The following is a 26,895-nucleotide window of genomic DNA, read 5'->3' as shown; positions in this document are numbered from 1 at the left end:
ATGGGGCACTCTCTCACCATTCATCAGGAACCTTCATAGTCACCTGGAATTCTGAAGCACCTTCAAGGCATAGCTTTTACCTCCTTTTTACCACTTTCATCATCATGTACCAGCTCCAAAAGATCACCACCTCTGGGTTTTACACGGAGATTTACAAGTTTTAAAATTAACAGATGGGGGTCATTCAGGGATTTATTTGGATGAGGTGTAGGCTTTGGTTTATTTTGTGGATATTGAGGTTGGGGATTGGTAGGGGTGTATGTTTTGTCCTTTTGTCCTTTTTTTTGTGTTTTGTGTTGTCACGTCTTGCCATGAGATAGGAGGGTGGGGATGTTTTCAGATTTCGTTTTGAATAGCTGTTACTTTAGTAGTAATTTGCATTTTGTTGCACTGATGTATATGGAGTAATCTTTGGCTTGTTCCCATTCTGTTGTTACTCAGTTGTATTATGTTTTGTATAATTATTAAATAAAGTTGATAAAAAAAAAAATTAACAGGTAAATGAACTAATTTTATGATATCACATGAGTGCCCAGTTTGGACCAAGCAGTGAGCAGTGGATGATAAGAGGAGTTTCCTTATGAGTGGAGAGTAATGCAGGTTTGAAGGTAACCCCAAAAAAAGCTTGCAATATCGTGTAATATCTGCTGTTAAATAGAAATTAAATTTTCCACATTCAGCACACCCTGCTGCTCAGTCTAGAATGTTGTTCCCAACCAGAAGTGTGCAATGGTGGTGATAGTGCGCGGTACAAATATCCTTTAACATTAACATTAACATTATATTGCTAATATCTCTAACCAGGCATTAGTCCTGCTACATCATGTTTGAACACATTCTGAGCCACTAGAATGTCTGTTGATTCAAAGTCCCTCGAAGAAATTACATTTTTCGGCAATTCCTCTAGAAACGTTTGGGCAGAAAGGGCCCTGCGGTGGAGGACAGGCTGCTCAGAGTCCGAAACGTCCCATTGCGCCGTGCAGTGGCCCAGCAAGTCTCAAACAGTGCCATTGCCATGTTTGCATTGTAGCACCCTGGATACAAATAGAAATTGTGCTTTTACTCCTTCTAGCACGGGATGGGAAACGCCAGTGCTAGAAATAGAGAAAAGATATTGGGCCTCATTACGAGGTGGGCGGTAAGGGATTACCGGCACCGGTAAGGGCACCGGTGCCGTAATCCCTTACCGCCCTACTACTACTTCCCTTTGCGGGTCCTTCCTTAATGCCTGGTTTTACCAGGTGTTAAGGATGGGACCCGCAAAGGGATACCGGGGTCAATAACGGTACTGCAATTTGCAGTACCATTATTGCCGCCTTCCCCCTATGGGAATGGGGAATGGCTCTGGTGAATGGGGAATTACCAGTCCCGCCGACCTCGGAATGGACCGGTAATTGCTCCATCCACCAGACCGGAGTCGGAACGATTTTGGAGGCAGCCATGGCACTAATAGTGCCATGGCTGCCTCCAACCTCGTAATGAGGCCCATTATTTCCAGTATTTCTTTCTATTCAGAGCTTGAGGCCAGCTCTGCACTAGATATGGAAAAAATACTAATTTTAGCGAGTCCAACAGGTAAGAAAGGTCATCCCTGCTATGAACTAAGAGGTTGTGGAGCGGGGAGAGAGCAGATTTGTCAGGGGAATGACATGCAAAACCTTATTGTTATTGTACACCAGTCCAGAGCTCCCATAATCGTCTTCAAGTTCGCACTCAGTTCGGAAATCCGCAAAGTGACCCACAAATCTATCAGAACCCCATATTACTCGGGGAGCAGATGCAGGAATATTAGCAGGGCAAAATCTCCAATATTTGAGCAGGGTTCATAATCATAAAGAGTGCCACTTGCCAGTACAAAGACGGCCAACATTGAAAGTATTTTTTCTTTTTTGAGATATTTTGGTCAATGCAGACAAGACCAATTCATTCGTCAAGGTGTTGTACACAAATAATATTCAATCAACATTGTGAGTGCACCACCGCGCGCAGGCGGTGACAAGTTCATGCCAGTAGATGTAGGGCATACGTGTAACGAGAGCAACAATCATATAGGGCAATAAGTGCTACTGACAGCACGGCTATTTAGATTTACTATGAATCACATGCACTAGATTGTCTGTAATCACTTTTGTGTGTTTGATCCACACATATATATAAAGGCATGTCAGCAAATGCAGACGACTGTGCGTTGTTAGAAGGTTGGACGCAAGTCTAATCAGAGGGAAGATAATGCTGCAATGTACCTTGTTATCTAGAATATGCTTTACAAGTAATGATTAGGTGCATGGCATGGGAAAAGTCACATGACATCTCTTATAAATGTACATTGCAGAATCTAACATTCTATATTATGCAGTATTTTTTAAAATAAAGGAAGGCATATGCCATCTTGGTTAAATTGCTGCTAACAGTTTCCGAATCCCATGTCGTGGAAATGTACATAAAGCTTAATTATGTAAATTATTAAAAATATATGAAATAAGAACCACAAATCATAGACGTGCTGAGTAAAGATTCCATCCATGAGGTGTGTGTCACTTACTGTGCAAATACACAAGCATAGTTGTGTTTCAGCAATTCCATTACCTATATTTGAACACACACATTTTGCGGTGTGTAGCGAGCCATTATTCCCAGGCTTGTAATAACCTATGACTGTAATTCTTTTGGTTTACGCTATGTTTGCTTTAAGGTGTAATTACATGAAGAGCTTAAGGGCCTACATCGAACTTCAAATGCAATCATATTTCTCATTGATAAGCAGAAGCTACAAGATGGGCTATTTAAATATTGGCTTTGTTGATCAATACTGAGGGTCTTAAACCAGTATGGTATTGGGTGTGGGGGAGACAGACTGTGAATGCAATCAGAACTGGTGGGAATTTAAGGAAGTTCAACCCAGAACCCTCTTGAGGCTGCAGCTGAAGGGGAAACTGCATTCCCGTCATTGATGGAGCTCCCCAAGACTGTGAGTGTGGTACGTTCACTATATATGAGCATCACCTGTGGGCCAGTGTCCAGAGACTGGAGATGCTGCTGGTTCACCATCCTCCCATCAAAATCAATTTCCTAGAATGTACCATTGACCTAAACAAACAGGAGCTACATCATCACACACATGCTAATTGATGACAACAATATGGCATTACAAATACGTTATTCTTACAAATGTCCTTTTATGGTAGAAGATCACTGATGAATAACACTTTAGGAATATCCTACTATTTGTTACAAAAGCTCAGCCGTGTCCTTCTGTTATGCTTTTTCCATTAGCTAGGGGGCATTTGCATATCATGTGTATGGGCCCAAAATACTCCTTGTGCTGTATGGCATGTGCTTGAAAAGCAACACAGTGAAGAGGTTCTGTTCCATGATTGTGCAGATTCAGAGAAGAGTTCCTAGAGGCAGACAATCAAGCCTCACGGGTGAAAACGCAGAGCACAGTGGTCGTACGATTCTACATGAAACTGTGATTTAAGGACTGCACCGCAAGGGGCTAAATACATTGGATGCACGCATGTGTGTGCAATGGGAAGGAGGTGCATCTGTGCACCGTTCTCATTAAAGGTTACATTATTGTCCAGGACATCCTATTAATGATACGGATTAATTTTTAGATTGTGAAAGGGATGAGAGAATCTGGTCATCTTCAGTGTCAGGCCAAATGCCTTGTTTAGGGTCTCAAGGCTTATAAGTCTGAAGAATGTTTACGGCATTCTATCAGTTCAACATTTCAGCCATTGTTCAAAAAATGGTGCTCCAATGTTCAAAGTTCGGAGAAGCTGGAGCACCAGGGATCCTGTTGCAGAACCTTTGCACCAGTGCAAGTGGAATTCCGCTGGGTAAGTGGACCCAAGAGTCACCAAGATGGAAGGTGGGGCCATCTGGATCAAGCTGACAGACCTACGGTTGGCAATACTCTACTCTTTGGCAAAACTGATTTACATTTCTACACAAAGTAAACATATTATGCATGTTTGTTATTTTGCATAAGGTTCCCTCATTCGAAGACAGCGCCTCGGCTCTTAGGGCCTCATTACGAGTATGGTGCTATTAGCGCCATGGCTGCCTCCATACCGGGCTCCAAAACCGAGTTCCTTCAATGAGGAATAACAGGGTCATTCCAACATTGGAGGACCCGGAAATTCCTCCTTGAAGGAACCCATCCCCATTCCCATTTGAGCCCCAATAGGGCTCAATGGGAATGGGGAGGGAGGTAATAACGGGCACATTACAAATGGCCCGTTATTAGCTCCCTCTTCCCCTTGCGGTACCCAGAAAGGACATCTAGTTTTACCAGACGTCTGTTCCGAGTCCCGCAAAGGAAACCTCGTAATCGGCGCTCACGTAATGAAGGGTGCCGGTCCCGTACTGGCACCCTTCATTACGGGAGCGCCAGGGTGGTAATGAGGCCCTTAGTCTTTGATGTGGCAATTCTCATCCTTCTGTTGCATCATTGACTGTGTGATATTGCTTCTCTATGATGGATCATGGGATCGATTGAGAGACATAATGTCATCTATCATGATGTCTTTGAATCTTTGGTGCCACAGTTCCATTGATATCAAACATATAGGACGATTCATTGCTCTGACCTTTACACCAGGTGGGGGAGGCCTCGCGATCACATGGATGTTTCTGACTGCCTGCCATGGACACTATGTTTTGCCATCTCCATAAAATATAGCCACTGGCGCTCACACTCACCTCACATCACATCCTTAACGACATTCGGTTCACATTTCTTCGCTGAAATATGGGAGTACATTTTCAACTGGTATTTTATGTGTTAATCTCTCTGTAATCATCTCCTCTTCTAATGAGTAGCAAGCTAAATACTACCATGTATGTAAGCTTGCATTTTTTATCACACAGACCATATTCTCTCTATGTGCCCATTATGTAAAAAGAATCAATCAAGGAAGCTTGCGGACGTCGTCGATCTATACCGAACACACACACTCATCTGTTATTGTACTCCTGCCCTTTCACACAGAAAGACTGTTCAAGGTATTATGGTCTCTGGTGTCTGGAAGTGACAAGGACGTGGCATTTCATAAGATGGAGATCATTTTTTCCTGCTACTTTTTTCACACTCTGGGATATTGCCGTCCACATCCCCAGAGCCTTCCCTTCCGAAGGCAAAAGCAGCGTCCCTTCGTCAGTCTTGTGTGATCCACATCCCCAGAGCATGAAGGCAAAAGCAGCATCCCTTCTTCAGTCTTGTGTGGTCCACCTCCCCAGAGCATGAAGGCAAAAGCAGCGTCCCTTCGTCAGTCTTGTTCCCTTCGTCAGTCTTGTGTGGCCCACATCCCCAGAGCATGAAGGCAAAAGCAGCGCCCTTCATCAGTCTTGTGTGGTCCACATCCCCAGAGCATGAAGGCAAAAGCAGCGTCCCTTCGTCAGTCTTGTGTGGTCCACATCCCCAGAGCATGAAGGCAAAAGCAGCGTCCCTTCGTCAGTCTTGTGTGGTCCACATCCCCAGAGCATGAAGGCAAAAGCACCGTCCCTTCGCCAGTCTTGTGTGGTCCACATCCCCAGAGCATGAAGGCAAAAGCAGCGTCCCTTCGTCAGTCTTGTGTGCTGGTGACAGCTGGATCGTGTTCGACACCTCGGCTTGAATGTAAGCTAATAATGGTCTCGCTTCACTTGGCCATTGCTTTACTGATCTTAAGACTGACATGAATCCTTCACCAAACTGCAGTCTCTTATTTCATCATTGTCCTTCAGTAGCAGCACTGTTTGAAATCTGAAGGTTTTCCATCTGAAAAACCAGGACCTCTCCCCCCCCCTTGTTTCATGCTTTTTATTGCAACTATTACTGTATTAATAGGCACTTTACAAACCAACAGTACTCCTCATCCTACACAGAAAAGCTGCAAGATATTCACAAAAAGCCTATCGTGGAGCCAGAGGGAGTGGGAGGGGACTGTCATCGTTGCAGAAGATGCATTGGACGGCTACGTGCAATAAAAGCTTGCAAATGTGCTTTCTACTTACTGAAGGCTGCCACGGCCAGAACCAGGGTCACAGCGATGGAAACCCACGACACCCATAGGGCCTTCTTTCTGTAGCTCTGGGCTTCATGAGGGTTCAGTTTTGTGCTGCTTTCTAGTAAACCTGTCAGAAACAGACATTTGAATAAAGGTCAATTTAACACTGGAAAACAGATAACATAAGATGGTTGTTCACATGTTTTGCATTGCACATACTATGCAATTGTACTTATGCACACAGGTATTTAACAACTGAATCAGTTGTGGTCCTTGTGTTAGCAATAAGAAAGTATATTCGGTAGTTTAAAAGGTATGATTCACACATATCACAAACCAGAACAATGCCAATAGTATATTTAGTTAAAAATAAAGCTAGCTATACTGTTCACTAAAGACTATCCATCGAGATGAAAACAGAGAACAGAGGGAGTGCAAATTCAGCAAGATTGGAAGTGGTGTCCAGTAGGTGATGCCCCCTCCTCAGTTTTCCCTTTTCCCCTCATTGCTGCTTACTCCTCATGTTCATCTGCCTTTTGTGTCCAAAAGTAATCGTCGGATTGCATAGGAAAACTACAATAACCATTAATTAAGCAAATAAGCAATGCCAGGAAAGAGAGAACATTTGCTATAAAAGGAGTTTCCAAATGTCCATGGAAACTACTGTTGGCTCTCTCAGTATCAACATGCCATTATGTTGAGTTAAAGAGATGTCATTAGCTAAAGCTGCCTTTCTATCCAAACCACCTTTGAAAGCCTTCTTCTACATTTTAAATGTTAGCACATGGGTGTCCTAAGGTAAGATATAGTTAAGCCTGCCTTTATTGAAATGTTTCATTATGTAATCTTTACCTATGATGCATTGTTTACAGCACACATAGCATAATGTGAAACATGTTGCTACTGAACCTCTGCAGGTTAATGGGGAGATTAGTACCTTGTAGACTATACTCTAGTGCAAGCCATGAAGACCCTAATGGAAGGTGAAGGGGGTGCATGGCCTGTACATGAGGATTTTAATGGTGCCACTGGTCAAATATTTTATTTTTCATCCTATGCCCTGTGTGGTCAGACTAACTATGCATTATAAGTATGAGAACGTCTCATTCGGGCTTTTATCTTCAGTGTGAATCACCTCATGGTCGGCAATTGATATTAGAGGTCAAAGGCCATGGCAACCAAGAGGGATTCAATTCTCCAAATCACAATGGTTCACTCCTTTCCAGGCCATCCAAACACACAAGATGCATCTCGAAACATATTTTTCCAGATCGAGTTTGTAAACAAAGCAGTGGCACTTGGTGACTTTTAAAAGTGGTGACCGAAATAGCCGCAGAGGACCAACGTAGCAAGCAAGCCTGATAACATTCAAGGGGCTCCAGGAGGCCCTCCATTCCAAGAGAAAATGTGTTAAATACATGAATGGTGCATTTTACAGTACGCATTTCAGAATAATTAGGTAAAAGGCTACACAATTTACAATTGGTTCTGGAGGGAAGCACAACAGATGTGCAGAACAAGGGAGTATTACTTACAATGTAGGCCATTGTAGAAAGCCTAATACATCACCAAGTAATCTAATAAGCGGCCTCAAGCAGAGAAGGTACAGACAGGCTTTATTTGCATGCAGCTGTGCTGAAATGGATGAGACAACTGGCATAGTATCTCCGTCACAGATATGCGTCCCCAGTAACAGAAGCCGCAGTGTTTTTTTGAGCTTTACATCGTAAGCCTTATACAGAAAAGTCAATATGATAAATGTACTTATATGTGTTATCTAGAAGGGACGATTTCAGAATAATTTCAATGCCAGTGACATCAAAGTCACATCTACACAGTTACATTTAGTCACATCAGATTTGGATGTTTCAACACTGAGCTACAAAAGTTTGATTTTTTGAGGCATCTGGTCATGTGTTTTTCTCAGGTTCATGAACGGCCTGACTTCCATTGGCATCACTCTCACAACCTCACAGTTAATTCCCAGCTCTGATGAGAGAAAATGGCCTTATTGATGCAATATTACCCTCATCGGCTGACAACTCTGTCTGTAATGGCCGCCGCCAAAGTTAATGGCCCTAACAAAATGAGGGTCCTTAACTCGGATGGCTGTGCCATTACCGAAAGGGTTGGCCTGCCGCAGAGGGTAACATCTCCATTAGAACTTGTCTAGTTAGCAAATCAATGGGTGTTAATTTGTGACCAACAGGGATTGTTGTATCCAATTCAGTGTGGGATAAAATACAGCCCCAAAATGTCAGAGATAGAGAGGCCATGGTTGGCCCCTATTGTGAGAGTGAAGCTGGCTGATGTTGAGACCCATTTGAAAATGCAGGCCAGTTTGAAACATTGTTTTCCGATATAAGGCCTAGTGAATGAACAAAAATGGGCCTATTTCAACTTTACTAAAATACAAAAACACACTGGGCCTCATTACAAGGGTGGCGGCCACGGTATGAACGGTGCCGGTAAGGCACCGGCACAGTTCATACCGGGCAGCCGCATTACGAGTTCTGCTCGCGGGTCCCTGACCGCCCGCCCGGTCTCACCCGGCAGGCTGTGTGGCACCCCCGAGCAGAACTCGTGATTGCACCGGCACCGTTATCAGCGGTGCCGGTGCGACCATGCTCACCACCCCCATTATGTCCTATGGGACAGAATGGGGATCGGGAGCCCGGCATTACTGCCACCCACGAATGGGCAATTACCGGCCCAATCATCTCGTAATGGGCCGGTTATTGCCCAATCGTGGGAGGCGGTGCCGGGGGCGAGCATGGCGGTAGCCATACCTGCCATACAGGCACGGCTACCGCCATGCTCATCATGAGGCCCACTGAGTTGAAGGGTAGTGTGCCTAAGAACTGTAATCCCATTCTCTGGAATCAACTGCCAGATTAAATGTGCAGTCATAACTTGCTACAGGCCTTTAAGAAAGATCTAAAAATGCTTTTATTTACCTGAGAAGGATCAATTTGATCGCACCGTGGCTAGTATAGTTCTAGCCTAGGGTCTTTGTACACCTGTCTCAGATATTTCCCTATCTGGATGTCCTTCTTGTTTATATGTATAATTCGTCCGCGCCTTCATGCCTGTGGATCTATAGTGCGCATTATAAATGCTATGTAATGTAATATTGTAACTGTGTCCAATGGAGGCAAACAAAAAGAAATATGTGGTGCAGTAGATGCTGACTTTGTGTAAACTGGGAAAAGGCACCTTTGACAGATTTAAAACTGCAGCAGTGCACATGGAAAGAAAAGATACATATAAAACACTGCGCATTTCAAAGATAAAAAGGAGGAACTATGCCTTACATGTAAGAAATAAAGTTAAGTGACAGAATGCATTTATCCGGAATAAAGAGACTTCATTGTTATCATATTAAATCACAGCATGTAAAGAGAAAAGCCTGTCTCATTTTTTGTAAAAGTGAACACTGGTATCCTATGTTAACTGTGGCCTATCTTTGTGCATAAGATTAATAATGAATCTAACTTTGTCTAATATAGTAGAAAAGAAAGCTTGTATTTATGAACAGCAGGCCTAGGTGTAATACAAAATGTTACAAACACATTGTTGTTATTTTAGAATTATGTATGTAGCTTGTTTTTTCCCCATTGAACTGGAAGGTCTGGGCCTCTGACACATTGTTGTTATTTAAGAATTATGTATGTAGCTTGTTTTTCCCCATTGAACTGGAAGGTCTGGGCCTCTGACACGTTGACCTTAATACCTTTGCTGAGGACCTCTAGGGAAGAAGGTCTGGTTTTCAGTTTAACTGCTAAACAAAAATACAAAGGAGCAGATCAGAAATGTGGAGGTGGCAGATAAGCCAGCCAGCAGAAGTGACCTTAAGGTCAGGTCTCCCCATTAACTGTGCATTAGCTTTGAACAAAATACCTTTGAAGCCCAGGAGGGGAGGGCATGATCACATGGGCCAGCCAGATGCCCTAATCAGGTCACAGGATAGAATTGAAACCTAACAAATGGTGGGAACTGGTGTGGATCTCAGGGACCCTTGGGGTGTCTTGCCATTGACTACCATTGAATACATTTTCTTGAATAAAAAGAGCATTGTGTGTTCCAGTGAGCCTATCCCGGTTTCAAATTAAAGGCAATCAGAAGCTTGTTGGGACCATGTACAATGGATGATGTATACAAGTTGAGTTATAAAGATAATTATGATTCCGGCCATCTCATAATTATGAATTTGGTGTGGTGACACATTATGGACGTAAGGTTTGAATCCTGAAGAGTCAGAGTTGTGACTATATCGGCTCAGGATTAAATCGATAAAATATGTATCTCATCCCAGGAAGGGTGTGCCGAGATATGATTAGTATTTTCTGACTCGCCATAAATGTAGAATTCAAAAATATATAAGTTCATGTAGTTATCCGAATAATTTAGGTAGTTGCTACATTGCCAGATTTTAAGAACCCGAAAGTGTAAAACTACCTGTCATTTTGAAATGATGTATTTTTCCTCCTCACTCAGATTCTATAACCCATGCCTCCCAACTTCTGGTCCTATCAGCAGCCAGTGGGTGTCTTGGTAGGAGGAGAAGGGAGAGAGCTAGTCAATCCGTATCGTGGAAATGATGACAATATGTAGGTGTCGTCAGCACTATATCTTGTCAATTTCCAATCTAAGAAGGGACTTGAAAGAAAAACTACTAGGGAGAGAGACCAGGAGAGCTGCCTAATCCCTTGGAGCACCACCTTGCCAGGGGACCAAAGCTAAACCAAGGCCTACCTACAAGGAGGTAGAAAAAGAGACCCAGGGACTTTGCTTGGATATCCGGGAGTCCTATCTGAGAGTGGCTGGTGTCTGGAGAGACCTGGCTGGTGGATAGAGGCTTGAGGTGTGAGCTGCCTGACTGAAAGAGGGTCCTAGGATCGGGCAAGTATCCTGAGCTAAAAACAGAGATCTCCCATGTAAGTAGATATATGCCAAATCTATGAATTGTGTGGGGGCTACCTGCCATAATGCCTTTCCCTTAGTGGGTGAAGGGGGGGGCAAAACTGGGTAGACCCTTTCCATATCGAGCTAAAAGGTTAACTCAATGAATGCTCTAAAGAAGAACACCCTATCCAGTTACCTTGAATTGTGTTGAAATCGGTCTGTTTAACCCTTAACTTTGCATTGGTGGGTGCACTCCTTTAGTGGGAGTGAGGGGTGGGTAGTGGTGAAAGCGGGTATACCCTCAGCACAATTAATTAAAAACAGAATGTAATTAATTCCCATAGGATCATTTATCACAGGGTGATGTTTTTGTGGAAATTGACAAGGATTATCCCAGTGAGCTGTACATGACTTCAGTCTGTAATGTAATTGGGTAACCCTACTGTTAAATTGAATGTGCTAGTGTCCCCAAAACAGAAATCCCAATGCCTTGCATTTTCATTGTAGGGGTGGTGCAAAACAAAATTCCACATATATTCCCTTGCATCCCAAATCAGAATCCCAAAACATTGCATGTTACCTAAATAAAAAGCCCAAAACGATTTTCTCATTGGAATTCCTTTTCCAAACATTGCCTTTGTAATAAAAAGCCAATATGGTTTTTCCATTGTGTTCCCACACCTTTACCTTGCCTTAAAATCAGAAGGGTCATATCTAATTGATGCCTGGAGGGTGGGGGTTGTTGGGAGAAAGGAGTATTGTGCCAGCTTGCCAAAAAGCCAAAGGCAGGCTGTCAAGTGGGCCCCTGATGGCATTTAAGAATGCTACAATTGGAAATTCCATATTGTTGATCAAAACTAAAATGGGAATTCAAGTTTGCAAGGTGCTTTATAAGCACTGGAAATAATCTTTAGAGGTGGTCTTCATCAATGTATATTGTAACCCTACCTGTTCCAGCCTGCAGAAATTTCTGGTTTAACTTCATTGGAAAGGATCAAACTGCTTTGGGGGGGGCGCACAGATCATTTTGGGAGGAAACTTGAATTCGCAATACACTCCTTTATTGAAAGAAATAGCCAACCATAGTTCACATAGAGTGACTCAGAAGGGTAAATCATGGGGGGGGGGTTCTTAACGGGATGCGGGCTGAAGATGGCAAATGGAAGGCTGCCAGGAGATATTCCTGTGAACCCAACGTGGCGGCAAGGATCAACTGAATCCATTCTCAACCACATCTTTATGTCAGATGACCTTTTTACACGGCCTGCATCACTTAACAACAGGCAAGACGGGGGGAGCGATCACTCATGCTTAGAGCTCTCAATCTCCAATATTAACTCCAGAACACAGGATAGACAGTGTCAGGATATTGACAATAGGGAAGGTAGAATACGCCTTATTAAGTATAAGTTGGAGGGGAGGACCCTTAATAGTAGCCTTATGGAAATTGCTAAAAGGGTCCAACGGGATAATTGTAAGACTGAGGTCTTCACCAGGTTTGTTTGGACCACCTGCCCACCGAGCGTTGGAGGAGGCAGGTAATCACAGGTCCATCGCCACACATTTGAAGAAGAAAAATCACAGAGGACAAAACAATTAAATTGGAGCCTGAGATAGCTTAAAGGATTGGGCCAGAAAGAGGAAATTGATAAAAGAAATGTAAGACACCTCCGGCAGGAATATATGCATTGGTCAAAGAGTAGAAAGATGTTGCATCTTCAACAGGATGGGCAACTCATGTTAAAGCTAATTGGGAACGGGGACTCAAGAAATTTCTGGTCAGTTATACACCAACTGGAGGGTAACTCAAGTAGCACATAGCACAACTTAGTACCAGAGAAAGGATGGGTTGAATATCTGTCTGAGGTCTTTAGAGCTGCCACTGACTCGTCTCTCCCACCATTGAACCAACAAAGTGGTGTCTTTCTTTTAATGAACAGATCATAATGGATATGATCATTAATAGCTCAACATCAAAGGCCGCGGGTCCTAATGGACTCACGTGCCAGGTCTTGAGAAATAACTCCCACATTTGGCCAAAACTACTGACTTGGTTGTTTAAAGACATTCTCGCAAGGCAGAGGTTTCCTCGTTCGTGGAAATCAGCTATTATAATACCACTTTTCAAGGGGGGTGACCAGACGGTACCAATGAATTACCATCTGATCGCCCTCCTGGACATTGACAGTAAGATGTTTATGAGAATCCTGTTGGGGGAATTGGAAGATTGGGTGAAGGAGATCAAAATATTATCAAAGTACAAAATGGGATTTGGAAAAGGGCTCTCAACTGCTCTGAATGGAGTAGCACTAAATATTCTGAGTGAACAGACAGGGAAGAAGGATGACCTCAAACTCTTTGGGGCTTGGGTGGTCTTCTCGAGGGCATTTGACCAGGTAGATAGAAACTGTCTGTGGTTGAAGTTAAGAACCTGGGGAATTCCACAAGGTCTATTGGCCATGCTGGTTGAGCTTCACAGAGAAACCACAAACAGAGTTCGACTAGACCAAGAAGGGTATCTTTCTGGCCATATTAGAGTTGAAAGAGGGGTCTGGCAGGATTGTTTGGGGGCCCCCCTCTTTTTCAATCTCTACCGGACGGATGTGGGGGAATTGCTTAAATTGTCAGCATTGTCAAGCCCAAAGATCAATGGGTCTAGGGTTCATTGGCTCGACTGTGCTGACGATTTAGTCCTGTTGGACAACACCGCAGTGGGGCTTCAGCGCCTTCTGAACAGCCTTGACTACTATGCCAAAGAGAATAGTCTTACATTGAACCTCAAAAAGTCAGGAATCCTAGTGTTTAGGCACAGGAACAAAAGGATCATCTATCCACATTGGGAGATGGGAGGCCAGCAGATTCCAAGAGTCGAAGATTTGATATATTTAGACTATAAAATCTACGCCTCTCCAGCAATTTGTAAGGTGGAGCAGGATATGCATAATAAGACCAGCCAGATCATCCCTCAGATGAAAAAAGCTCTAACGAAATACTGCGTTTTTTTCGCTCATCCCTTTGATTAAATATTATAAAGCAAAGGTGGATCCCATAGTCCTATATGGGCTGGAGGTGAAGCCCCTTCTCTGGAGTGGAGATTGGAACAGATCGGAAGGGCTGATTTGGAAGAGTGTTCTAAGCCTCCCGCACAGCCTCCAGCTTGCAAGTCTTAGATTCGAATTAGGCCTCCAATCACCTAAAGCCCATGCTGGATGAAAATTGGTTTCTCTCTATCGGCTCATAATGACATCTAATGAGGGGTTCCTGTTTGCAGATATAAAATCTCACTTGGAAAAAAGCAGTTCTAAGATGCTCTTAAACCTGGAAGCCTGGGCAATAGAAGGTCTAAATACAGCAGATTCCGATTGTAAAGCTCTTTTTGAGAATCCGATCAAGGTAGAAAAAGGCCTGGTTTGAAATGGACTGGACAACAACTATAGAAAAACTCTGCAGTCTGGCATGTGAAAACCTATTCCTGAAAGTTGACAAAAAACAAGAGTGGATTGCTAATTATCTGGTGAAATTTCCAGACAGTAAAATCAGGAAAAACTTTCTCAGAACGCGACTAAATGTTGTCCACACCAGAGAAATTCTGTCTCAAAGGGGGATGGGTGACTCCTCTCTTATTTTATGTAATGTGTCCAAAACCCCAGAGAAACAATCCCTGAAAGATCTGTTAATGGAATGTGAGGGTACGTGGCCAGCAAGATCAGTACTGTTCGCATGATTTGGTGTGGGGACTGAGAAATATGTCCCAGACATGTTTTGGGACAGTTTGATCTCGGGGTACTATCAGAACCTAACAATAGCAGGTATCAGGTGTTGTAAAAAAAAAGTAAGATTGTGTTCTAGAAATCCTTTTAAATACAAATACAAATTTGTGATTGGCACTATTGGAGTGATCACCATGGTCGAGGTTTGACCTTGTAGAGCCTTGAAATTGATAGCCTGTATTCATTCTCCTCTTCCTGTTGCGATCGTTTTAGCTTTTTTTGTGAACTCTATTATCCTTATCTTTTCCTCTTTATCCTTCTTCTTATTTACTCCTGTTTTAATTATTTTGCCCAATGGGCTATTCTTTAATGGATGATGATGATTTGGAGTGTTATGGTTTAATGGACTGTTTTATTTCATTTTACTCTGGATTGTATTACTTGTTTTATTAGCTGTATTGTATTGAAGAGACATTGTAAAAACTTTTTTTAGCCAAATACAATTAAATTATAAAAAAAAGTATTGTGCCAAACTAATCAATCACTGTGTGTTTTGTATTTTTCCTATTTGTTAATTTGCAAGAAATCTAATGTAAATTGTGACTGCAAAATTCAAGATTTTACCTCTGTCTTATAACAAAGGAAAGTCCTTTAAATTCATGTTAGTCAATTTGTGCAAGAAATTTGAATTTATGATATTGTGTAATGCCACCGCTTTGGTGGTTGATGTTTTGGTTGTTTGATGACTCTTTGTCAAACCTTAAATAAATATATATTCTTACTATACACCGGCCTGGTTCTTAGCTCATTGGTGGTACAAAGTGACTTTGCTGAGGGTGGTGTGGGACAGGTTTGAGGCCTCACTAAAGTTGAATCTGTATAATCGCTTTGGGTGTGCGCCACCTTGCTTGGGGAGAAAAGTGACCGCCTAATAAATCGTGACATCAGGAACATGAAAGGCTGAATGTATCTGCTAGGATTTGAACCTGTCACCTTGCATTCAAACACAGATCACTGTAGGGAACACATTAGCCCAATTAGCCACAGAGCCAGCACGCGCTTTGCTAGGGCAATTGTGTTGTCGGGTCACCAAATTTACTTTATTGTAGAAATTCAAAAACCCATGGGTTCTGGCATTTTCTTAATCATTAATATGAAAGAGGCTATGTGCTGAAAGCTGCTTCACTAGTAGGACCCAGTTAGACCACTGACCTTGTGACCACAACAATGGACTGCAAAGTCTGAAGACATATCATATGTCATTTATAACACGCCTGTACACAAGAGATTCTAGGTGCAACAAGACAAGTGCGGGAAGACAGAGGGAGGACAAGACAAACTATCTTACTAGGCATTGTGCCATTCAGATTGTGCAAGTGCACCAACGCAAAGTGCAGGGGAAGGGAGAGGGGAAGTGCCAGGGAGAGGGGCAGGGGAAGTGCAATCAGGGAAGCAATGCTCTGAGTAAGTGCAGCCAGGGGAGCACGGCTCTGGGATAAGTGTTAAGACACCCCTTTAACTGTATTTGAGTGAATACAAACGTGTTTTCTCATGGAAGCTTAGTTTTGGCACAATGTTACATGTGCACTCATCATTCAAATCCCTTTGGTACATTTGCACATGCTCAACGTATTATCCTGTGATGATTGCACATGCCCCATTGGATACTATGAAGGCTGTATGAATATTGATGAGACAAGGGCATGTGCCTCAAGACAAATTAGGTCAGTGATTGTGAGAGATGGCCTCTTTATTACAATTGATGACAAACCTGGAAAAAGTCTATGTGAAACAAGAACGCCATTACAGTTGCTGCTGGTCTTGCTTTGCTCCGAAAAAGTCAAAAAATTGTAATTAAATAAAACACCAATATGGGCAGTATTTCTATTTTGTGTATTGTTATTCTTGCTGCTGCTGTTATTATTATTATTATCATTATTATTACTAGAAGTATTCTTTCTTAAAGCAATAGCAATGTTATTATACAAATGGATTGACAAATCCATTCTATCTAGCTAACTACGAATTTGCGAAATTATGAATACACTGTTTATTCGTTGAAAGGCCATTTTTAGTCAATTTGCCTCAGCACGCATTTATCATGGGATATATTTAGTTGGAGACAGATCAAATCAATAAAAAACACACACAAAAACAGTAAGGGAGAAAGGGGATGGCGAGAGGAAGAAAGGAGGCGGAGGAGAGAGGTGGAAGGAAGACCTCAATGTGTAAACAAAAACAGTAAGGGAGAAAGGGGATGGCGAGAGGAAGAAAGGAGGCGGAGAAGAGAGGTGGAAGGAAGACCTCAATGTGTAAACAAAAACAGTAAGGGAGAAAGGGGATGGCGAGAGGAAGAAAGGAGGCGGAGGAGAGAGGTGGAAGGAAGACCTCAATGTGTAAACAAAAACAGTAAGGGAGAAAGGGGATGGCGAGAGGAAGAAAGGAGGCGGAGAAGAGAGGTGGAAGGAAGACCTCAATGTGTAAACAAAAACAGTAAGGGAGAAAGGGGATGGCGAGAGGAAGAAAGGAGGCGGAGGAGAGAGGTGGAAGGAAGACCTCAATGTGTAAACAAAAACAGTAAGGGAGAAAGGGGATGGCGAGAGGAAGAAAGGAGGCGGAGAAGAGAGGTGGAAGGAAGACCTCAATGTGTAAACAAAAACAGTAAGGGAGAAAGGGGATGGCGAGAGGAAGAAAGGAGGCGGAGGAGAGAGGTGGAAGGAAGACCTCAATGTGTAAACAAAAACAGTAAGGGAGAAAGGGGATGGCGAGAGGAAGAAAGGAGGCGGAGAAGAGAGGTGGAAGGAAGACCTCAATGTGTAAACAAAAACAGTAAGGGAGAAAGGGGATGGCGAGAGGAAGAAAGGAGGCGGAGGAGAGAGGTGGAAGGAAGACCTCAATGTGTAAACAAAAACAGTAAGGGAGAAAGGGGATGGCGAGAGGAAGAAAGGAGGCGGAGAAGAGAGGTGGAAGGAAGACCTCAATGTGTAAACAAAAACAGTAAGGGAGAAAGGGGATGGCGAGAGGAAGAAAGGAGGCGGAGGAGAGAGGTGGAAGGAAGACCTCAATGTGTAAACAAAAACAGTAAGGGAGAAAGGGGATGGCGAGAGGAAGAAAGGAGGCGGAGAAGAGAGGTGGAAGGAAGACCTCAATGTGTAATGAAGATAAAAAAGCAAAGGGCAAAAAGTGAACATGCATGAAGAAACGAGGCACGGAGGAGAAGACATGGGACCATGTATTCCTTTTCTAGTGGACAGAGAATGAATAACCTAAATATATGAGAATACTTCTCTGAACTGATGGCATTGGTCCATTTCACCTTTCCAACAGCATATGATGATATCTGGTCTATATAGAAATCCACACCCCAAAATGAGTGCTATAGTCTCTGTGGCCCACGTTGTGAAAAAAAGATCAATTTCTGCCATATGGACCACGTCGAGTAGAGGTGAAATAATAGGTGTACGCCGGGAAGCACCAACTGTGCCCTCACACAGAATAGAATAAGGATTTAGCACTATGGAAATAAAGTCACGTTGAGTAGCGCGTCCCGCGGTCAGGCTGGTTGGCAGTGGGCAGCCATTGTTGTATGTAGAGGGTCAGGTAAAGCATTATTCTGGATTTGTGTTTATGCTCCTCATTAAATATGTTTATTCAAATGAATTCCTAAACACAAAAGAAATGACATAACAATATGATAACAATCTTAAACAGGTGTTAAAACTATCAAGCGTCATGCCTGTCATACAATAATAAAAAGTTAACATGTCCTACACATTATAATCTTTCCTGGTTAGCAATATTCATAACATACTACAGTCAATCATTCAATTAAGTTTCTCAATCCTGTATTAATTCTACGATTTCTTCTGTTCACTGTGGGCAAGAGAAAACACTCTAAGCTGCATTCAAAGTTACAATCTGTCGCTTGTGTAAGCAGGCCATGTTTTTACCTTAAGCCATTTGATGACCGGAATTAAAAATGTACAAGGTGTGCTGTGGAAGTGCATAGTCAATGGTTGTTAGTACACACATGAGACATAGCTAGTAGTAATTAGTTGAAACAAAATCGTATAATTAATTTTGTAGATCAGGGATTAGCAATTTAATATAGATAATTCCTCCTGGACCTTTTGAGAGAATTAACCATGTGAAATTCCTTAATCGAAGGCTTACTTTGTTACGCTTGAAGCAAATCATTGTCATAAAAGCAAACAATTGATATTTAACAACTACATGGTGTTTCTTCATCAGTGAAATCAGATTAGCAAATACATTTCATAGGTACCTCAACAACAATGGGACTCATTATAGGTTTGCTGGTCTGAAAACAAGGGTGCCGGTAAACTCACTGGCACCCTTGTTTCTGGATCGGCAAGCTACGTGTCTGATTGCCGTGGCCGCTGTGCCCGACAGGTCTGACCCTGCTGGGTGCAGCAGCCACAGTGGGCAGACCATTCACGGAAGCACCGGCACCATTAACAACGGTGCCGGTGCTTCCGAGTCCCCATGGGGACTTACATTTTACCGGCGCCTGACTTCCCAAGCCGCCGGACTTGTAATCTCCCAGTGGCACCGGGAAGTCAGACGCCAGTACAATTTTACACCAGCAGGTCACCCCGCGACTCGTAATGAGGCCCAATGTCTGTTTTACATGAGCTAGCCGATGAAATGTAGTGGTTTTATCAGAATCCAGGATGTCTTGCAATGTCTCGTAAGGACTGCCTTTTAGCAACAACAAGACCTGTTTCCCGGCCTTAGGGCGTGGTACAGGTATATTAACGATATATTCATCATATGGAGAGGTTCAGAGGCTGCACTTGTCAGTTTTTTAGATCTACTGATTGTGAAATCTAATGACAAAATAACAACCACACTCTATCAAAAACCGACAGACAAAAACACGCTCCTCCATTTTTCAAGTTTTCATCCGGTTAGTTTACGGCAAAACTTGCCCTATGGGCAGTTTTTACGTATTCGGAGGAATTGCACCTCACGTGATGAGTTTAACAAACATGCAGAAGTACTAAAACAGAGACTCCTAGAAAGGGGTTATCCCAAAAAGCTTGTTAAAGATAACTATAAGAGGGCATCTAATACGAACAGGGATCTATGTCTGACTCCACATAAAAAACTGAAGCAGGACCGATTGGTATGTGTGACGACATTTAACCCAGTAAGCAACAACGTCAAAAAGATAATCAACCATAACTGGGACCTAATAAAACAACCAGGGACGTTGTCCCAACGGCTTATGTTTGCATTTAAGAAAAATTCCAATTTAAAACAATGTTTGGTACATACCTATGTAGAAAAAACTAGGGACCAGACGGTGCTGAATCAATGGGGACTTCCACCCATAGTGGGCCACCATAAATGTGGCAACTGTGTGGTCTGTGTGGTCTGTCAGAAACACGCTTTGAGTTCAACCATGGATCAATCAGGTGGAAATTGAAAACACACACAAACTGTAGAACCAAGAACGTCATTTATATAATCTCTTGTCCATGCACTCTATTATATGTGGGCAAGACTACAAGAGAAGTAAGACAACGCATATGGGAACACAGAAGTTGTATTCGCAACAAAGTTGTGGATAAACCATTAGTGGACCACTTTATACAAAAGAAACACACTGAGACAGACCTTAAATGGTTCGTATTACAAAGTGTGAAACCCCATAAGAGAGGGGGAGAGATGGCTGTCATTTTGCATAAAAAATTGAACAGCGTTGGATATATCGCTTAGATACAGTGGCAAACGGTTTAAATATCTCAGTGGAGTGGAATGCCCTTATAACACATTAGACTGGGATTACTGATATTACCACTAGACTGTGTATTCTCACTGTTGGACTATGACACATATATTGCTGTAATGGTTTTGGACCAGTTAATGTGGAAATGAATATTACCATGAAAAAACGAGTAGAATGTCCATTATGGATTGAGATATGTGCATGGATTTGTCCCCAATACATTATTGAAAATATGAGTACCCGAGAAGGTCTTCCCGTGTGATTACACATATTTGTGAATCTAATGATCCTTAATTTCTTCCACCATCGATGCCGGAAATTGTGATAATTTTGAGTGTGATTTAGCTAGAGTTAAGCCAAACACATCCAAGATGGCGGATCCGATATGCAGAAAGACATATATGTTAAATGCGGGTACACCGGGGAAGGTTGTTCCGTGTAATTATATATATTCAGTTGGAAACTATAAAATAGTGCACCAGCTAATCTCGGAACGACATTTATCTCCATTTAGAATGTCGGCATATAAACAACCGTGAGTGTGACTTGAAAGTGAAATTCACAAGATAAACACACCCAAGACGATGGTCGCGAGTCCATCTTTGATGTTGCCAACCATTTGTCATAAAGGAGATAATGAGGTAGGTGCCAGTCATCATTTGGATGCGACGGCGGTATTTTCATCCTAGATCGTACACTAGAAGATACGGATTGAATAACACAAGAGGCATGGAACTAGCACGGTAGTTGTTAGGAATGCGAGTGTTGTGAGCCGTAGGTTGCTTCTGAAATAAACGCCCAGCTTCGTCCCGTAGGGCGAGAGACGCTGTTAGCTCTAGCATGTACCTATATTGTTCACGGGGTGAAGGAATTGATGTGTTATGTATGCATGGCACTGTCAGGCCATGTTCTGAGAATGCAATTGATGGAATTAAGAGCATGTGTACATGTGGTGCTAGAACAATTATCTACACAAGTGGGTGTGGATATGATAGATTCTATTCTACGGGCATTGCCGGCGGCGTTATGCCTCCCTTTACATTCTGTAAATATTTGAATTTTGAGGAAAATAACTGATGCAATTGACGATACGAGCCCACTGGACTCCAGAATAAATGTAACTAATATGGATGTAAACGCATGTTCATCTACCTAAATGAGTTGAATATGTTCCTAAGAAAATGGAATAACAGCGACAGGGAGTGGAGAATGAGAATACTTTATCCTTGAACATAAGGGTATATATCTTTTTTGTACCTTATTGTAGGTTAGCCACAGAATCAGAGTGCCTGTGACATAAGAGGCTCACTAGAGGAGGATCGGATTGCCTGAACAGAATATCAAGAAACTTATTTTGTGACAATGGACACTAATATGTAAATATGTGACGTTACATAACAGAACGTTATGGTATAGTACCCACGAAATGATAGGGTTATTGATAGTCATTATGTATCCATACCCTGTTCCAGGATCATCGTAAGGCTGGGTCTTACCTAGATACCCAGATCTGAAATAGTCGGAAGGCTGAGAAGTAACCCTCGACTCTTGTTTGAAAGATTTGATATCCTTATATTAATACGACAAGGATAGCAGAGAGGCTGCCCTTGGCGAGTAAGTATTGGAGTGACAGTATCCAATGTAAATAATACAAATAATGCTGTTTTTTTGCATCTATGGGGGGAGTGATTTGTAACTCTCCTACAACAAAGATGTGAATAGGATTTACTCTAAATATCCCTTCTGTTGCGAAAACTATCATTGTGGCAGAGACTAGGGACTAACTAACTACTTGATTTTTAGTTAGATTTTTGCATTAACTGTAAACTTGGTGAAATAAGTTAGGGAATGGATAAAATATGCATTGATCACTAATTCGCTGTATTGTTTTTATAGGTGTTGATACTCACCCTACTTGGCTGAAGGGGAGTGATAAAAATCCCCATTTACAGTCCTGAAGAAGGTTGCATCAACAAGAGGACGAATGTAGAATGTCCGATGAGTCAACTGAAACATATGTAGACTATAGATTCTGTGTATCTGTTTAAAATACAGAAAGAACCATCTGCCATTGTAGTGGAGGACTTTGTACATAGGTAAACAGATGAACTGTTGACCAAGGGGTTAACGTGTGTAGTTGTGATTTGTATGATTTTAGAATTCAAATTTGAATGAATGGATGGTTTGATTGAGAGTGAGTTGATTCAGAGTGATGAATATATTGTGTGACGTGTATTTTTTATGAAATTGAAATTTTACTTGCCGAGGAAAATAAAATGAACTTGAATTTAATGAGTGACATTTATTGATATGTGTTAAAAAGATAAATGTAATAGTTTATTCCATTCCCTAAATCCTACTGGTCCATTGTGGTGTTTTTGATATTGCCTTTTACATCATACAGAGAGGTGGTAGTACGAAGGTAATGGGTGTCAGGCCTGTTTCGATGATGAAGACGTTTGTTGGAAGTATTGTCCATTTTCCTAAAAGGATTCTTAAACATTTCCTTTCGTCCCTCACTATAGAATTCAAAGAAACTCTCACCAGACACCTTCTGCATATCACCCTATTACACAAGATTTTTCTTTGTGAACTTGTATCGCTGGGTGGACAACATTATTCCTAAGATTAGCTGAGAAATGAAAAATGCCCATGTTCGACAGTACTATATGGGTGGTGACTTTTCTACTTGGGGCAACCCTGGGGCTCTGATAGATAACCTCACCCCTAATAATCAAAGTGCTCAGTTCTAGCACATTAATTTGCATGTGATGAGCAACTGTAAAGTTCTGACAGTCATTCATTAATAATTGCAGTGTGTGCAGGTCTTGCAATTAAAACCACGTCCTCAGCATTTACTCGCCTGGAAATCAATCCCTTTTTTACATAGACCATTGTTAATGTTATTTAATGGTTTTCAAGGCCATCAAGATATAGGTTAAATACTGCTGTGATGTCCAGATCTGCTCCTCTGATTGTATCAACAATGATGTGGTACATTCGCCGGATGTACAAGAAGTAACAAAGGCTATGGCGGCCATATAAAGTCTTATCAAGATGCAAAAAGGTGTTCTTCCACATCTAGATTCTTCAAGACCTTCCACAGTTCAGACCTATTAACCCTATTGAAAGCTTTGATCGGATTCACAAAGGTCAGGTGAATCTTTCCTACTTTAACCCTATGGAACCTGCTGATCAGCAGTGAAAGATTATAGCACTGTCCCATCATGGGTAGAAAGCCATAATGATGTTCTATAGAATGTCCCTATGTTCAGACCATCAATCTAAATGAGACAAAATGGATGTACCTTAAATGTTAAGCGAAACATGACTTACAGAAATTGGGTGATACCATTTGCAATCTTCCCTGTTTCTTTATTTAAGGACTGGAATAGTCAAGCTGTTAGACCATGTTACAGTGTTACGGGGAGGGTCCAACTATTAAATCAGAGCGTACTACACTCAAAAGCAGAGGGGCCCATAGGACTGGTTTATGTTTATAGATATTTCCGGGGACACCGTCCAGGTGTGGTGCCTTTCTTCATTGAAGAAGATCATTTAGGCAACTCTTTATTTCCTCCTATGTTATATCATGTGCAAATAAATCTCAGCTTCCAGACACAAGTCAGGACAACCTGCGTCCCGCACAGCCACTCTGCAAATAGCGGGACGGAGTCCCTAATTGTGGGACAATCCCGCGAAATCCGGGACAGTTGGCCACCCTAGGGTGAAACTCCCTGGTGGCTGGCATTGCCTCGGGACCACGTTGGTTCTGGTGCAATAGCAATTCATAACGGTAGGCGGGGAAAGGTCTGAGTGTGAGGCGGGCCGCCTCAAAAGAGGATTCGATCTTCTTGGATCCGCTGCTTTGTTTTACTGTGTGGGTAGCGCCTTCATAGAGACACCGTATTATAATGTCTCAGGTTTTATGCTGACTGGCTCAGCGTTGGGGACTTCAACGGAAACGTCTAGGTATTTCCTTAATGTAGAACTGCCAGGGGTGTAACTTTAGGCTGGGATGTGTTTGTTCTGTATGAGAGGATTGTTGTGTGATCGAGGGACATGAAGGGCCTCTGCGTGATGCACCCGTGGCCCATAATTCACGTGAAGGGGGTCCATTACTGTTAACGCGCCATTCTGTTGCTTATTGGTCGTCTTGTTCTGTTTCGGCCGGGCACTTTTCTGTCACGTATGTCGTCCCAGGCAGGCCATGTGCTGAAACTGCAGGGAACCCTGTTGAGCCGGTTTATAGTTAGTTGGCAGCTGTTCTAAAGAAGCCAATGAAATCCCTGGTTCCCCCAGAAAAGTGGCAATTTTGTTTTGTGTGTGTCTATGTGTCAAAGTGTTAGTCTGCAGCTACCGACGTCTTCTCAGGATATTGACATACTGGGCCTCATTACAAGTTTGCTAGTCCGGGAACTATGGTACCGATAAGCTTGCCAGTACCATAGTTCCCGGACTGGCAAACTACGAGTTCTCCCCGCGGGTGCCTTTGCAGCCGCCAGGTCTGACCTGGTCGGCTAACTATCGTCCTATCTCTATCACCCCTTTCTTGGGCAAACTCATGAAGAAGCAGGTCATCCCTCAACTGACCCTCCACAATGAAATGGCAGGCTGCTTCCATGACCATCAGTCCCATACAGAAGCAATGGTATACCTCTGCAGGAGACCCCACCCCCTACCTCCTATATTTTGGAGGCATGAGACGGTTCCTTGTTTGACACCAGCCATTGTGCCAATACCGCAGAGTGTGTTCAAAAGAAGATGCCAGTTGAGACAACCCTACCAAATGTGTCCCCGAAGTGATGACAACCTAAAGGAGGATATCATAGAAGGAATATGAGAAAGAGCAAGGAAAAGAAGCTAGTGATGTCATAGAAGGTATGCACGAAGTCCCCAGATACTGACTGAAGAGGATGTATAGATCCTAAAGAAACTAATGACGAAGTAAAGAATCAAGCGAGACTTTAAATACAAAAAAGAAGATTATACATGCACAAAATCAACCGTTCAATAAATATACAAACGCTGAAACGCAAGGTAGACTAAGTCATTATAGAAGCTGGCTATACGTAGTGAATAGAGTGCAGGCAAAGCTGCCATTATATAGAAGCTGGACATTCGTATCATGAATTTAATAAGCCATGCAGCAGGAAGAGAAAACTGTGTTGCAGCAAGAATAAATAGAATTGTAGAGCTGCAAGACAAGGTTATCTGCCCTGGAGTCAAGACTGAAGCAGCCAAGCTTAGCCATCTATCCTGGAAATGAGCGAATGTGCAGAGGATGAATTGTCCATTATTAAGGTGCAAAGAAAGAACACCAGGAGTGTCAAATTTAATTTATTTAGAGTATTTTAAACCTAAAAAATGGACCAAATCATGGTCTCCTGTCATGTAAGCCAAGGATGAAAATAGAGTTCGAACTTGGAGTGCCAGACATGATAGCGAGTGCTCTCATTCCTGCGCATTCCCAAGGGCAAGGATACTTTGCACAGCCAAGTACAAAGACAATCATCATGGGTGAAGAGAGATGTTGGGCTAATTGGGTGGGGAGGTAGTGTCGTGACCCATCTCCTTGCACCTGGGTCTGGGCTTATGTGCTGCTAAATTAACCAAATGTTCAAGACATGGCACAAGCATGTCAACCAATTATATTAATCCATATAACAAAGGACCTTACTGTAGAGGAGGAGCCAAGTACCCCCACCTCAACCGTTCGGCCCCTATTGCTCGTATGTTGGAAACCAGAGTATGTGACATACACAGACCAGTTGAAACGACAAAGGCCAAAGGGAATCCTAGAGGCAAGATTCCCATTGAGGAAAACATATCTGCACAGAAGGAGATATGATTGTTGTTTAAATGAGATTCCTGAAGAAGCAGAGCAAATCAAGGGTCAAGATGAATGGTGACGTCACACAGAGCTGAGCTGACGTACCTAGAAGAGATGCAGAGATTACAGAATGCAGATATTCTATAAGGCATCAAGAAAGTATCGAGGATAAGTGACATCTTGGGATCAAGTTGAAGAAGCTTATGCCACAGAAACAGATGAAGACATAAGTCATTTTACACGTGTACAGATACAAAAGAAACGCAAGCAGACAAAGTAATGTTGAGGCTAGCTTTTTAGTGAATAGATTGCGGCAAGCACCAATATATATATATGCATATGGACAAGTAAAGGATGGATATTTCCACTACACATTATAGCAGTGCTGGACAGTAGCAAGAAGTATGCTCATTTCTAGTATGTCGCAGTTAAAAAGTAAATTGAATTACAAAATGAATCTCAGCAGACAAGGCAGGATGAACCAAAGAAGCCAAAGTCTTATCAAACTGGAGTAAACTGACATTGGATACAAATCGTGTGAAATAACAGAACTCCTGTTCAGAAGGCATGAACATAACAAGGAAGATGTCAGAGGTCTATTAAAAATAGTATTAAATGCACTAGAAGCTCAATCCCATGGTCACTAGTCACATGGAAACATGAAGTTGGACGTACGAGATGGTCACATCTTCGCACAAG

General features: G+C 42.4%; 1 protein-coding gene across 1 annotated transcript in view; it reads right to left on the bottom strand.

The window, feature by feature from the left end:
• TMEM163 (transmembrane protein 163) overlaps positions 1–26,895 on the bottom strand; it is a 1,101,439-nt gene that overhangs the window by 1,039,297 nt on the left and 35,247 nt on the right. The window contains exon 2 of the mRNA XM_069616569.1: positions 6,001–6,120. Coding sequence (XP_069472670.1) covers positions 6,001–6,120 — 120 coding nt within the window. The remainder of the gene's footprint in view (positions 1–6,000; positions 6,121–26,895) is intronic.

This window comes from Ambystoma mexicanum, chromosome 9 (assembly GCF_040938575.1).
Source record: "Ambystoma mexicanum isolate Mex_15411 chromosome 9, UKY_AmexF1_1, whole genome shotgun sequence".
Classification (NCBI taxonomy): Eukaryota; Metazoa; Chordata; class Amphibia; order Caudata; family Ambystomatidae; genus Ambystoma; species Ambystoma mexicanum.
Note: the sequence above shows the minus strand (reverse complement) of the source record. Positions and strands in the feature narration are given on the sequence as shown.